We start from the raw sequence: 14292 nt of genomic DNA on the forward strand, positions 1-14292 counted from the left end.
AGAGCCAAGCCCAGTAGCAATTTTGCTGGAATGGTGGGTTCTACTTTCCCCTGCCCTCTGGAGGATGCAGGGAGCATTTCCGCCAGTGGGTGGCGCAGCAGAGATTCTCCCCAAACTTGGAGGTAGGCGCAGGAAGAAGCAGCCGCCGCTGTCGCTTTGAAAGCCTTGAAAGCCCGCACAATGCTTCGGCTGGGGAGAGCTGCCGCTGGGTGCAGGGCGCTCGCCGCGCCGCACCCCGGCGGGGCCGGCGGCCACAGCAAGAGATCCTCGTCCGGGGGGAAGGAGATCCTGGTCAACGTGCACGGCGGGGAAAGCAGCGGTGAGTCCAGACCCGCCCCTCCAGTCCCATGGGAGGGAGAGGTAGAAAGTCTGGTGCTGGCCAGGCAACTTCCTCTTCTAGAATGGAGGTAACTGCAGGGGGGAATCAGCTCTCTTCCCCTCCCTTTCCCCCTGCTCTACTCAAGTCTTGGCCCACAAAAATGACTCCGTTTTCCGAGCTACACGAAATAACTCTGGAGAGGTGCTTTCTCTCCTCCCTACTCCAAAATCGCAGCTGGCAAATACTCTCCTGAAATGTGCAGACTGTGAAACTGCGGCAGGGAAGTTGCAACAACCCAGAAACAGAAAAGCTGTTGCTTATGCTTTGAGCTTATGATCAAATAAATTCGTGAGTCCAGTTTACCAGCTGGTGGTAATCATGTGCCCAATCATGATCTGACCCTGCCAGGTCTGTATAGGCAGGAGTAAACTGTACAATAGCCAGACAATAACAACTAGCATTAGGCCAGCTAGAGACTTGGGCCCTGGAATTTATTTTAAACCCACTTCTAATGCACTCTGGGCGTATCCACACAGTTCATATGGGCAGTATGTTGTTGTGTAACAAAGCAGAACCAGGAATATTGCACCAGAACTGTTGTCAAACTGTATGAATGTATTTAGTTATAGATAGCAGAGATGGGGTAAAAAACAATTCCTATCTACTGCCTGAAAAGCAACCATGTTGGAGGATCTGGGTACAGCTCTGATAGTGTGTATCTACATGTGTATCAAGGATCTACAACCTATCCTGAAGGACGACCCATCACTCTCACAGATCTTGGGAGACAGGCCAGTCCTTACCTATAGACAGCCCCCCAACCTGAAGCAAATACCAGCAACCACACAACAAAACCACTAACCCAGGAACCTATCCTTGCAACAAAGCCCGTTGCCAACTGTGTCCACATATCTATTCAGGGGACACCATCATAGGGCTTAATCACATCAGCCACACTATCAGAGGCTCGTTCACCTGCACATCTACCAATGTGATATATGCTATCATGTGCCAGCAATGCCCCCTGCCATGTACATTGGCCAAACTGGACAGTCTCTACGTAAAAGAATAAATGGACACAAATCAGACGTCAAGAATTATAACATTCAAAAACCAGTTGGAGAACACCTCAATCTCTTTGGTCACTCGATTACAGACCTAAAAGTGCCAATTCTTCAACAAAAAAACTTCAAAAACAGACTCCAACGAGAGACTGCTGAATTGGAATTAATTTGCACACTGAATACAATTAACTTAGGCTTGAATAAAGACTGGTGGTGGACGTGTCATTACACAAAGTAAAACTATTTCCCCACATTTATTTCCTCCCCACCCCTCCCCCCCCCACTGTTCCTCACACGTTCTTGTCAACTGCTGGAAATGGCCCACCTTGATTATCACTACAAAAGGTTTCCCTCCCCCACCCCCACTCTCCTGCTGGTAATAGTTCACCTTACCTGATCATTCTCCTTACAGTGTGTATGGTAACACCCATTGTTTCATGTTCTCTGTGTATATAAATCTCCCCACTGTATTTTCCACTGCATGCATCCGATGAAGCGAGCTGTAGCTCACGAAAGCTTATGCTCAAATAAATTTGTTAGCCCTGGTCTACACTAGGACTTTAGGTCGAATTTAGCAGCGTTAAATTGATGTAAACCTGCACCCGTCCACACAATGAAGCCCTTTATTTCGACTTAAAGGGCTCTTAAAATCGATTTCCTTACTCAACCCCTGACAAGTGGATTAGCGCTTAAATCGACGTTGCCGGCTCGAATTTGGGGTGACCTGGTCAAGTCACTCCAAATTTAGTCCCTGCACCCATGTCTGCCCAGGCGCTCCTGATCGACCTCACAGAGGCGACCAGGAGCACCTCGGACATGACGATGACGGCTACCAGTCGTACTGTACCGTCTGCTACCACAAGGCAAGGGGTTGCTGCTACTGTGTAGCAATGCCGTACCGCGTCTGCCAGCACCCAGGAGACATAGGGTGACGGTTACCTGAGCGGGCTCCATGTTTGCCGCGGTATGGCGTCTGCACAGGTAACTCAGGAAAAAAGGCGCGAAACGATTGTCTGCCCTTGCTTTCACGGAGGGAGGGAGGGAACGGGGGCCTGACGATATGTACCCAGAACCACCCGTGACAATGTTTTAGCCCCATCAGACATTGGGATCTCAACCCAGAATTCCAATGGGCAGCGGAGACTGCGGGAACTGTGGGATAGCTATCCACAGTGCAATGCTCCGGAAGTCGACTCTAGCCTCCGTACTGTGGAAGCACTCCGCTGAGTTAATGCACTTAATGCACTTAGAGCATTTTCTGTGGGGACACACACACTCGAATATATAAAACCGATTTCTAAAAAACCGACTTCTATAAATTCGACCTTATTCCGTAGTGTAGACATACCCTTAAGGTGCCATAAGTACTCCTGTTCTTTTTGCAGATACAGACTAACATGCCTACTACTCTGAAACATGATAGGTTAGTTTTCCATAGTGCAGCTGGAACACGAATGATTTGTGCTTGGGCTGAAACACCCTGCTAGGTGATTACTTAGGTTGCAAATTTCATAAAGTTTTCTACAATCTTTTTGTCCTTTATTTGGTCCACATCTGGCTGACAGGTACAACTACAAAGACCCAAAACAGATGGGCACTAGGAAAAAGCTTTGCAGGAAGCATGCAATGAACTTGAATATAAATAATCTGTTCTCTAAATTCACTCTGTTAATTTTTTTTCTGATGTCAGTAATGTACAGTAATAAAGGTAGGATAACCTTAGGGTTGGAGGAGAAGAGTTGCAGGTCCATTTAAGGATAAGGTAAGATTTCCACAAAACAAGCTTTCAAGGAGGTTAACTTATTCTGGGATTTGCAAAACAGGTTCTCTAGCTTCTTCTGCAATTTTTTGGTTTTGTACAACTGTCCTAGTGCTAGCTCCCATTGTAGCCCTTTGCCAGCTGTTGTACAAGCCTTTATTGCTCGCTGACTTTTCTCTTCCATTTGGTCGATGGTGATCCCTCACCAGCTAGCCAGTCACAAACCAGTGGTTGAAATGTAAAGATCTTCTAGCAGTAGTAGAAAATACTAACATTGTATATTTTGTTGTGCATCTTCATGTACAACAGCAACAGGATCATAGAGCAAATTTGGAGCTGGACAGGACTAGAGAAATTAGGAGTAAGAGTCCAACCAGGAAAAAAGGAATTGTACACATTCACAATGGTCAGTCACTGGGAGACAGGAGATCTGGGTTCCATTTCTTGCTCTGCTACAAGTTTCCTGTGTGACCTCGGGCAAGTCAATTCACCTCTCTAACTCACTTTCCCTAGCTGTAAAATGGGGATGATACTTCATAACATCCTGTGATGATGGGACACCTATTCATTCTCACTCAAGAGAAGCTCAGAGAAGGTGATGAGCACAATAGAAATGCCTGTAAATAAATGAGGAAGTAATTAATGCCCATCCACACAGCATGCATGGGGTATTGGAAATAGAACCCATGTCCCCTTTCTGCTTTGCACCAGTGAAAACTTTGGAAATGGCTTCACTACAGCACCTCACTTCTGAGGCTGGTTTTCTTTCAAGAACAGCATGACACAGGGAGAAGCTGTATGTTAATATTCTACGGACAATGTGTTGCTTTTTTTTTTTTTTTTTTTTTGGATGGACTTTGAGAACCTTGAGCAAGGCAAGGCCCCTGGTTCTTAAACTAGTGATTACACAAAAGGCTTAGTTGTGAGAAATGGATTTGCAGTTTCCAGATGGCTCTAGACAGTGAATCATTACTGATGTTGTCCAGTTTGCACTGTTCTTCTCCTGTAAGCAGTTGGTATGGGAAGAAGGTTTTCTCCATTAAGGAAAATACCTGAACAGCTAATCCAAGCAGGAAGACCATATGAGGAAAGCAAAACAAAAAATGCAAAATGGAACTGTTACATGGATCCATTCTGTTCTTAGGTTTAAAAAAATGCAAAGAACACCTGGAACTGCCAAGTTGGACAAGAGGTCCACTTTTAAGTTAAAGGATTATTTATCTACATTTTTGCAGTATTATGTAACCTCGCAATGATTCTGTAGTGCTGCCTTTCACAAATGTGGTCTGGCGTGTTCCATTTAAAACTCACTCACTTAAGCAGCCTACTTTATATTTTAAAAAATCTTTATACAAAGTCTCAAGAAGGAAGAGTTACAGTACTTGGGGCGACTGTTCCAAGAAGACTGGCCATGTCACATTTTGTTGAAAGATACAATTTATATTTAACTGAAATTCTCTCTTTTTTACTAAAGGAATTGCTGAAATCCTGATGAACAGAGCCCATGCCAAAAATTCACTGGGAAAAGTACTTGTTAATGAAGTAAGTATATCTGCCTCTCTATCTCTAGGCTGTAAACATTGTTTAGAATTGTGATCAGTATCTAAATGTATCCTGTAGAAGTAAAATGGCCATAGTAATTGCAGAAGAGAAAACTTAAGCACCCAATCACTTTTATTTTGGCTTTATTTTATTTTTTTAATGTGTAAGACTTTACACATACAAACTAATTCTCACCACTCTAAAGAGGCTGGAAAATAGGTTAAGTATAGTTGCTTCCATTTCAAAGATGGGGACACTGCTACATTTTTGTTGGATGTGCCTTCCAGAGCTGCAGTGTCTCCTCTTCCCCTTATCTTGGGGCACTAGTAGCTCCTGGCCATTCATAATCTCAGATTTCCACTATCAAAGAGGAAAAACTTAGAGCATATTGTGTTGTCAGCTAGGGAAAATGAACTCACAGATCAGAGATGCACCAAAGAAAGAAGCAAGAATTTAGTGTTGTTAATCTCCTAACAGAGGAGAACTTTGAACTATCAAAAATATTCTGGATAGGGAGCATGATTTGACTGGCTTTTGTAACAACACTAAATGATTCCACTTAAAGAGGTGTTGCTATGATTGTTACACGAAAAAATACGTGTGCCTTGAGAATGGTCCCATCTTGCTTACTTTCAGAAATCTCCCTGGTATATACTTTTGGCAATCTAATCCTTGTTGTATCCAGTACATTATTTTATTTTAATCAAATTTACAATTTACTGTTAGTGAATGAACCTGTGCAAATTCACTGTTAGACTAACAAGTGTGTTTGGTTTGCTTAATTTCCACCCTGCAGTAGGACTGGGTTTCAAAAATCAACAAATGGAAGGGGTCTGGAAGGTATCAGAACTTCACCCCAAAGCAACTCTCCATGTAGGTCCATCGTTTGGGCCTAACAACTTGGGCTGGGTTCAGCTTGATGGTCTAGACCTGCTGCAGCGAGGTGCCATGTGTGAGATCCAAGTCTGAGACTAGAGCTATGTCCTTTGTTCCTAGGCCAGCAGGGGCTGGGAGTAGTCAAAAAGCAGCTTAGTCCCTGGGAAAAGGAGACTTTTTGTTGGGCATACGCAGCCTCTCTGGTCAAATTGGGGACTGACCTGTTTCAGCGGAAGCCTTGCTCAACTCTGAAGAGGAAGGACAGTCAGGGATGCAGAAAAACCTCTGTGGATGGGATTGAGAAGAGGAGAATCCTAAGAGTTTCAGGAGGGGGTTGTAGAAACCATGTGTGTAGTATGGGCCATCCCTGAGGCTGGCTTTCTAAGAGATCCTTATGCCCACAGAGAAGAAGGAAATGAAACTTTTACCAAAATATAGGAGTCTTCAGTCATTTAAACATGCATAGTAATTTATATGCTTGACACATTCAGTTTTTCTTAACTCCTCTTCTTGATTAAACTCTTAGCTATTCAGAGCTCTAGAAAGTCTCCGTTGTGATGAAAGGATCCGTGTAGTAGTGTTTAAAAGTGAAGTAAAAGGCGTGTTTTGTGCAGGTATGTAACAAATGTTCTGTCACTTGATATTAAAAATAGACACCTTCAAATTATGTTGTACAGATTAGACTATGTTGAGCAATAGATGTAAAAACAAACTTAAGAAACCAGTTTGACTTTGCAGGGATAATAAGGAATAAACCATTCCCTTGTCCTGGCTAGGCATATGTAACTCCCTGCTTTAGAAATTGAGACCTCAGCAGGCAGAGCAAGCTACACCTGAAGACTAGCCCTTCTCTCTTTATTTTACCATTTCTTTCCACTTAGATCCATGGGCTGCTCACAGCAGGGCCCCTCCCTGCAATTTTGAGATTTAACCTCCTTAGACACAGAAATTGGTGCCGCTCTATGAACTATCTAACAAAGATAGCAACAGAGCAGAGCACTCCACAACCATTCTTAAAGCCTGAATGCTTGAATTCCAGCAATGCTGCACCTAAGCTCTAGTAGTTTAGAGTTGGCATCCCAAGATTGCTTTTGAATTTGACTCTCCTGCATAGCCACGTCAAGCACTGCTGCTCAACTGCCTGTGTTACCTTTCTTCTATCATTGAATTCTTTGTTTTCCTCACGCTTTAGGCGCTGATTTAAAGGAGCGGGCACAAATGAATGATACTGAAGTTGGACACTTTGTTCATAGGCTGAGAAGTTTAATGGATGAAATTGGTAAATGATGAGTTATAAAACGTGTATCTCTATATATGTCCACACCATGGGGGCAGTCAGTGGTGCTATATCAGGGAAACTTTATAAGGATACCTACCCCAAAAGACTAAAACTCATCCATGCAAGAGATGGTTCTTGGGGCCTGGTCTGAGACTGCAGAATGAACTTCTGTCTAAGGAGGAGGGATAGCTCCTGGGGGGGAGGGATAGCTCAGTGGTTTGAGCTTTGGCCTGCTAAACCCAGGGTTGTGAGTTCAATCCTTGAGGGGGCCATTTAGGGATCTGGGCCAAAAACTGGGGATTATTGGTCCTGCTTTGAGCAGGGGGTTGGACTAGATGACCTCCTGAGGTCCCTTCCAACTCTGATATTCTATGAAAGAAATGATTCTATGAAAGAAATAATTAAGGACCATCACAGACCTTCTAAGGACCACCTTCTGCTCCAAGTGCAAGGTGCACTTCTTAGAGCTACCTTGCTCTAGGAGAAATGAGCACAGCAAATACACTCTTAAAAAAAACACCACCACTTCATAGCACACACAATTCTCCCCCTGTGGGAGAGGATATGGAAAAATGAACCAGACATGACAGATGTTAGTCATGTCACTTAATGCGTGATACTGGAAGGTGCTCAGATACTACAGGGATGGGTGTGATACAAGAACCTATATAGAATAGTAAAGGAGCTTGGATCATTGAGTCAATTTCTAGTTGGACTAGCCTCTGAAGATTTTACCTCTGTTTAGACAAGAAGTGTGGATCTGAACAATCAATTCTATTCTTGTATTAATGAATTGTTCTGTTGTCCCTGGACGGAGATATTTTAGCTAGATGTTTAAAAGACGAATGACTAGAATATCAATCAAAGTAACAGTAAGAAGAAGATAAATGTATTATACAAAGTACGTGTACCCAAATGGGACTTTCATGTTACAAAGCACCAAAGGATGTTTGAGGGAATGTTGTTTAGTAGTTAGAGCCAGGAACTTCAAGATAACACTTCTGGATTCTGTTCCCAACTTTTCTATTCACTCAATGTGATTTGTTTGTTTTTTTCTTTGCAAGAGATGCTTGACAACTAGGTGCCTTGATTTCCCCAACTTTAAAATGGGAGAGATACTCACCTAGCTCACAAGTGTAGGGAGGCTTATGTAATGTTCATAACCATACTTAATGCAGTATGTAATATTCAGCTGAATTGGACAGCAGTGGGGACTGACCATTTGTAGCCATATAAAATGGAAGGTGGAGAGTGCCTCAGTGTGTAGAATCTGTTCATTGACTGTTTCATTGTAACAATTGTTTCATTGTAACAACTGGATGTTCACATTTAATGTATCTCCATTTTTAAAGAGGAGGAAGGAAAAAAGCACAACTTTTATCATTTGAAATCATTGTAGCAACATATCAAACTTGGAACATTTGAGATGTAATTACATGAAACACTCACTGAAAAACCGCTTCTGTAATTAAACTTTCAAATCTGTTTTGTCTTTAATAGCTGCACTGCCTATGCCCACAATAGCTGCAATAGAAGGCTATGCATTGGGTGGGGGATTGGAATTGGCATTAGCGTGTGATCTTCGAATAGCAGGTATGTGCACTGCCAAATATAGGATATTTAAAGTAATCACTGGTTTTAATTAAATAACATTTGAAAGTAAGCTAAAGGCTGTTTGGTTCCTTTTCTGATAAGCTAGGACAGGAACTTGTGTGATGAATTAAACGAATAGGCACTTGCCTAAAATTTTGGTGATGTTTAACTATTTGAGAAAGCTGTATGTTTAAAAAGGAAAACAATTTTAGATGAGGTATCAATATGAGTGACACTAAAATTCTTTTTGAAGGGGTTAATCTCTGGTTGGTGGTAGGGGTATATGGCTAATGCCCACTAACAGCAGGTTTATTGGGCATTAACCATATACCCCTTATCAGCCCTGGTTTGGTCTAACCTACTTTTGGCAGTGTGGTCCCTGCACACTGATGAGAGAGAACAGACCCTTTAGAAAGAACATCAACAGAGGGACTGGGCCATCCCTATGTACTCGTAACTTGCACAAGATCAGAGACCTATTTCTTTTCAGAACAGCTCCATTATCTCAGATCATGTGGCAAGCTGAATTATGACACTTTTACTTTATCACCTAGTGACCTGCACAAGGTGATGTCAGGCTAATTCCAAGACTAAGTCAGAGAGAACCAAAACCTCCTCCCTACTTGCATCCATTTCAGGAGGAGTAAGAATCTCTTCTAGAGGCTCCCAGCCCATTGAGGTACTGCAACTTCTTCAGTGCACCCTGCCTTTGGAATAAGTGTCCCCACATAACTCTTATAGTGCTACCGGATTTCCTCCTTATTGCTTAATATGAAAATGCTTAATATCTCGAGTAAACATGGCATATAAATTAATGGGTGAGGTTTTTAAAAAAAGTTAGCAAAATGCTTTAATTCCTCCCTCCCTTCTGAATCTTCATATCACGCCCTTAGTTCCCTTTTTCCTGGGAAAATAATGCCAGATTTCCTGGAAGCAGTCAGCTACAAAGGATATTTAAGTCTAGGCTCATCTCCACCTAACTTGTAGTTGGGGTTGGTTGACTGTAGCACCCATCCTCTCTGGCTACCTGAAGTTAATGTAGTAACCTGGCCCATCTTATTCCTGAAATCTCCCAAGATGGCTGTTTGGTAACTTAATGCTGCTTTAAAAGAGAAATGTTCTGATTGTATAACAGACGCCTCAAAGCAATAAGAAATAATATTTGAGGCTAATCTGCAATTGAGAATGGAGTCTAGCTGCAAGATGCCCAGAATGAATGAATGCTAAAGATCCACTTTGCACAGAGGTCACTTTCCAGCTGGTGCTAAGGTGGTAGATAAGCAGAAACACTTTTATTCAGCAAAAGCTGGAATCAATTTACCTTTTCTTTTTGTGGAACAAACGCGTGTGTCAGAAAAGTGTTTACGCCAAGATCCGTAGCTCTAGTTTGCTTAGCAAATGGTATGCCCCAGTCATAAGCATGTCCACAGAAATCGCAGAATGTGACTAATCACTGCAGGCACACTCATTTTAGTTACATTTTTGATACCTTTCAATACAAAATGATGTATGTTTAGTGTGAAAGGAATTTAGCCACTTGACACCATTGACTCTAGTGGGATTCAGCTATTGGCATTCTTGGAGAGAAAATGATCTTAGTAATGTTAACAGCTATCTTCTGTTGTGAGAAAATAATTTTTTTAAAAAAATTTATTTAAAAATAGCTTCATCAGCTAAAATGGGCCTGATTGAGACCACGAGAGGACTTCTCCCTGGTGCAGGTAACCTAGCTTCATTAAATCTTCTGGCATTTTTACAGCTAAATGTGAATTTTACTGTAGGGCTGTACTTGATGAAAATCCTTTTATAACAAAGGAAGTGTTATCTAGTAGTCAGAGCAAGGAGCTGGGAGTCTCAATTGCAGTTTGTCTGAGCTCTGCTACTGACTTCCAGTGATCTTAGGTAGACCATTTCACCCTTTATACAATGTGTGAATACTTGTTCACTCCACCAAGGTGCTGTGACCTAAGGTGTAAAATCTTGAGCTTCTCAGATGACAGGGGCTATAGTGCATGTTAGTACTAGTACTATTAAAACACCATTTTTTCCACATCTATAAACAGGTAAAGTATATTGGAGTGGTTTTTGCTATTTGTTTCTCAGAAAAGCATAATGTGGTATATTGTCTTAAGGTGGAACCCAACGCCTGCCCCGCTGCATTGGAATAGGTCTTGCTAAGGAACTCATTTTCACTGGCAGACAGATTGATGGACAACAAGCACTCTCAATAGGATTAGTAAACCACACAGTGCCACAGAATGATGAAGGGGATGCTGCTTACCAGAGAGCATTAACCTTAGCTAAAGAAATTGTTCCTCAGGTCAGTATTGTTTATTTGGCTCATGTGTTTCATCTATAGAAGGTGTTTTGGCTACTTTGTTGGACACGGCTAGCTTCTTAACTCTTTCCATGAAATACTGAAATCTTGGGGGACTTATTTTTCTTAAAGCATCTTCAGCCCACTCGCTCTCTTAGCAGATTCAATTCAGTGCAAGTGCAAATGATGCAATGTAGACATCTACTAGCTGACTTGTGGGCACAATCAGACCTCTAGGTGTCATTGCTTACAACAGCAAAAAGGAGGCAAGCTTTGAAAATCAGATCTTTGAAATTCAGTATGAGAAACAGAACTTATTTTTGTTTCCTCTTCATGAATGGGATATGAATGACTACATCAAAATAGCCTTAATGTTCTCCCACTGCATTAGCTGTTGTATTTTACTTCTATGAGGAATGGTAGGAGACCTAGCTAATGGTTCCTTAGCATTAGGACACTATTGTTCTGTGCATCAAACACGTATGACCAGCATACACTGTTTGAAATAAGTGTACTGGGCGTACTCTCTCTAAAGTGGTGGCACTGTACACATCCAGCCCTAAAAGTGATGACTTTCAATCTGCTGATTTTTGTCTTGCAGTGGTACTTAGCACTACTGCTGTTTCAGTGCAAGCTGTGGGTGCTCAGCACCTCTGAAAATCAGGCCATGTATGTAGGCAAGAACGCATATTTAGGCACTCAAGTCTGAAAACTTTGGCTTGAATACTTAAAAGTACATTCTATTATGAACTGTAGACAGTCTTAGCTTTTTTGGCAATATAGAGTATTAGCTTTACTGCAAACTCCTGAAGACAAGAGACTGTCTTTGGAAAAAGCTGGGTGAATAACTGACTTTGACTTTTAAGTTTGTTGACTTCAGTTATCTTTTTTGTTTTAAAGGCTCCCATAGCTGTGAAAATGGGTAAACTGGCAATAAACAGAGGGATAGAGGTAACTTTTTTTTTTGCCAAGAGAATGTTTATGAAATATTCAATGAAGCAAAAAATTTAAGAGCCATTCATAAAACTGCAATAAAAATGTTTAGAACAGTCGAAGAAAGTTCTGTAAACAGATTCTAATCGCTGTTTTCAATAAGGGATCAGTCTCTTTGTAAGATTGGCTCCTGAGGCATGAACAAAATTAACAGTGTGGTAGAGCAGGATTCGGACTCTGTGTTCGCTGTAAATACTAGAACAGTAATGCTAGGGTTAGAGTTAGTAATTTAATACTAACTCTGACATTTAATCATGGAAAATACTCAAAAGTGTACTGCAGTTTGAATGCTGTGTACTTCAGAGATCACTTCTTCCCTTCAGGTGGATATTGCATCGGGGATGGCTATTGAGGGAATGTGTTATGCGCAGGTATGTTGTGCTGTTTTTTGTGGTTTTTTTTTTTTTAAATCACACTGTACATTTCCTAAGTACTGTAATAGCCTCACAACTTCCATGAGATAAGAAGTTTAATGGCTAAAACTCATACAAACATTTGAAAACTTACTGAAGTCCCTTAGCGCTTGTCTATATTGTAGCTATTACAGAATAACTTTCCTGCAATAACCTCATCTATGGACACTCTTACTCTGAATCAGTTCAACTAATTCAGAAGTGGATTAATCTTAAATCACAAAAAGGCACACACTTACTCTGGAATAAGAGTGTCCACACAGACTTTGCAGAATAACTGTTCTGTTTTAAATTCACACCCTGACTTATTCCACAATAACTTTCTTGTATAAGCAAGACCTTAAACATGGATCTAAGTTTTACATTCCCATTAACAGGGTTCCCGTGAATGCTAGTTGGACTCCTGCACCTACCTCAGACTGAACTTGGTCCACCAAAGCCCTAACTTGATCATCTTACTGAAAAAGAATTGCATGTTTAACTAAATTTAGCCATATGTACCCACATATACAATTTCTAGCATGGGCCCTTACATTGTGATGGTTTGGGGCTGGTTGAGTTGGACACTAGATTCCTGTTGCCTGTATGTATTTTCTGGTTAGGTTGAAAACAATATTTCAGGAGCATGCAATATTTTCTTTGTATCCTCACAATGAATTATTTTGGGCTTATGGATCTTCCTATACGTAATAGAGGACAGTTCCCTTAAATTCAATGGCATTGTCCATTGGACTGTATCCGGTACTCATGTGCTGTGCCCTACACTGAAAGTTATTTAACCTTTTCCTCTTTGTAAGATGTGGCAGTTGACCTCCTTACTTCTGAGATGTTGATTTAATATCCATAAAAGCTTTTACGTCTAAGTATATTGACAGTGATTTTAATTCAGTATTGGCTGCTTACCTTTACAAAAGAAACTGCTTTTTTATTTTAATGCAGAATATTCCTACAAGAGACCGCCAGGAAGGGATGGCTGCCTTCAGAGAGAAACGTCCACCCCAGTTTATTGGGGAATAGCCCTCCAAGGATTTCCTTATTCCAGGGCATGATTCTTTAGGAAGTAAAATGGAGGTGCAGAACCTTAAACTTATTGAAATTGTTAAATATTGAATTCTATAAGCTTAATTCTTTGCCATGGACACTGCTACATTCCTGGACACTCCATAGGAGACAGTTTTACAAGGATAATTAAGGTATTGAATAGTTTCATTAACAAAAAAATAAGGCTTTTTAGACTGGTAAGGCTATGAATGACTAAAGTCATGTGAGAGACTGGGATTGTACACTACGCTGTCAGGAGAGAGAGCCCTTTGCTACAGGTCCAAATCCAGAACAGGTACACAGTGAATGAAAGACCAGTACAGTGGTCCAGCTGAAGGAATTTGATCTCAGTTCATTTTAAGTGGGCACTACACCTGCTTGTAATTACAACAGAAACTTATTTGGCCTAGTACATGTAGGTGTTCAGGCCTGAAAGGGAAAGCATATACTGCTATTTGTTACGGGATCTGGCCTAAATTAATTTCAGAACTCATTATCAATTTTTGGAATGCAAAGTTATTTTATGTTTCCTCTTTGTATTGTATGTAAACCACAAATAAACTCTGTGCCTTTATTTGCGTGGTTTGCTATGATGTACTTGGTGCTGGCAAGGACCAGTAACTTGCTGTAATATTATAACCAGAAGTTTCCATGTAAATACTTCCCTTTAAAAAAAAAAAAAAAAAAAAACGAACAAAATATTTTCACTAACATTTTTCTACTTTAAAAAATATCAACTTGGCAGGAGCAGTACCTGAAACTACTTTACTCAGTTTGAAGTTGCCAACGAGAAATACCGTGTACACCCATGTCACTAAATTCTAGGAGTATGAGACAAGAGCTGGAATACATAGTTAATAATAGGCAGCTAGCTACACTGCTTTAAAAAAAAGTTCACAAATTGATAGTTCCCTGGTTCCTAGCTAGGTGTTTGAAATTGCTACAGTATCTTCTAGGAGCAGAGCTCTGGAATTTTAAAAACCATGCCCCCAAATAAATTTAATTAAAGACTCTTAACAATTGAAAGACTTAAATAATTTCAATTAACCAGTTAAAGAATGTCCTATACTACTAAAGCTGTAATACTTAGATTTCT

The 14292-nt window shown here is 41.0% G+C and overlaps 1 protein-coding gene across 5 annotated transcripts; it reads left to right on the forward strand.

Annotated features, from left to right (window-relative positions):
* The first annotated feature begins 95 nt into the window (after window positions 1-95).
* Window positions 96-13785, forward strand: ECHDC2 (enoyl-CoA hydratase domain containing 2). Of its 5 annotated transcripts, none has more exons than XM_073357676.2 (10): window positions 96-319; window positions 4617-4684; window positions 6087-6174; window positions 6753-6839; window positions 8340-8432; window positions 10097-10153; window positions 10565-10752; window positions 11650-11700; window positions 12066-12113; window positions 13095-13785. In XM_073357676.2, the coding sequence occupies exons 1-10, from the start codon at window positions 181-183 to the stop codon at window positions 13170-13172; spliced, it is 897 nt and encodes a 298-aa protein (XP_073213777.1). In that variant the 5' UTR covers window positions 96-180; the 3' UTR covers window positions 13173-13785. The 5 variants fall into 5 exon arrangements, with proteins under 5 accessions (XP_073213777.1, XP_073213778.1, XP_073213779.1 ...); XM_073357680.2 differs by lacking the exon at window positions 96-319 and adding an exon at window positions 358-407; XM_073357677.2 differs by lacking the exon at window positions 11650-11700.
* The last annotated feature ends 507 nt before the right edge of the window (window positions 13786-14292 follow it).

This window comes from Lepidochelys kempii, chromosome 8 (genome assembly GCF_965140285.1).
Source record: "Lepidochelys kempii isolate rLepKem1 chromosome 8, rLepKem1.hap1, whole genome shotgun sequence".
NCBI classification, from domain to species: Eukaryota; Metazoa; Chordata; order Testudines; family Cheloniidae; genus Lepidochelys; species Lepidochelys kempii.

What these genes read in the sequence shown, in the direction of transcription:
- ECHDC2 (XM_073357676.2), top strand. Translation starts at nt 181, where the DNA reads ATGCTTCGGCTGGGGAGAGCTGCCGCTGGGTGCAGGGCGCTCGCCGCG. An exon ending in AGGACTTCTCCCTGGTGCAG is followed by an intron (nt 10,154 to 10,564) that starts GTAACCTAGCTT and finishes TATTGTCTTAAG; the next exon opens with GTGGAACCCAACGCCTGCCC. An exon ending in AGGGAATGTGTTATGCGCAG is followed by an intron (nt 12,114 to 13,094) that starts GTATGTTGTGCT and finishes ATTTTAATGCAG; the next exon opens with AATATTCCTACAAGAGACCG.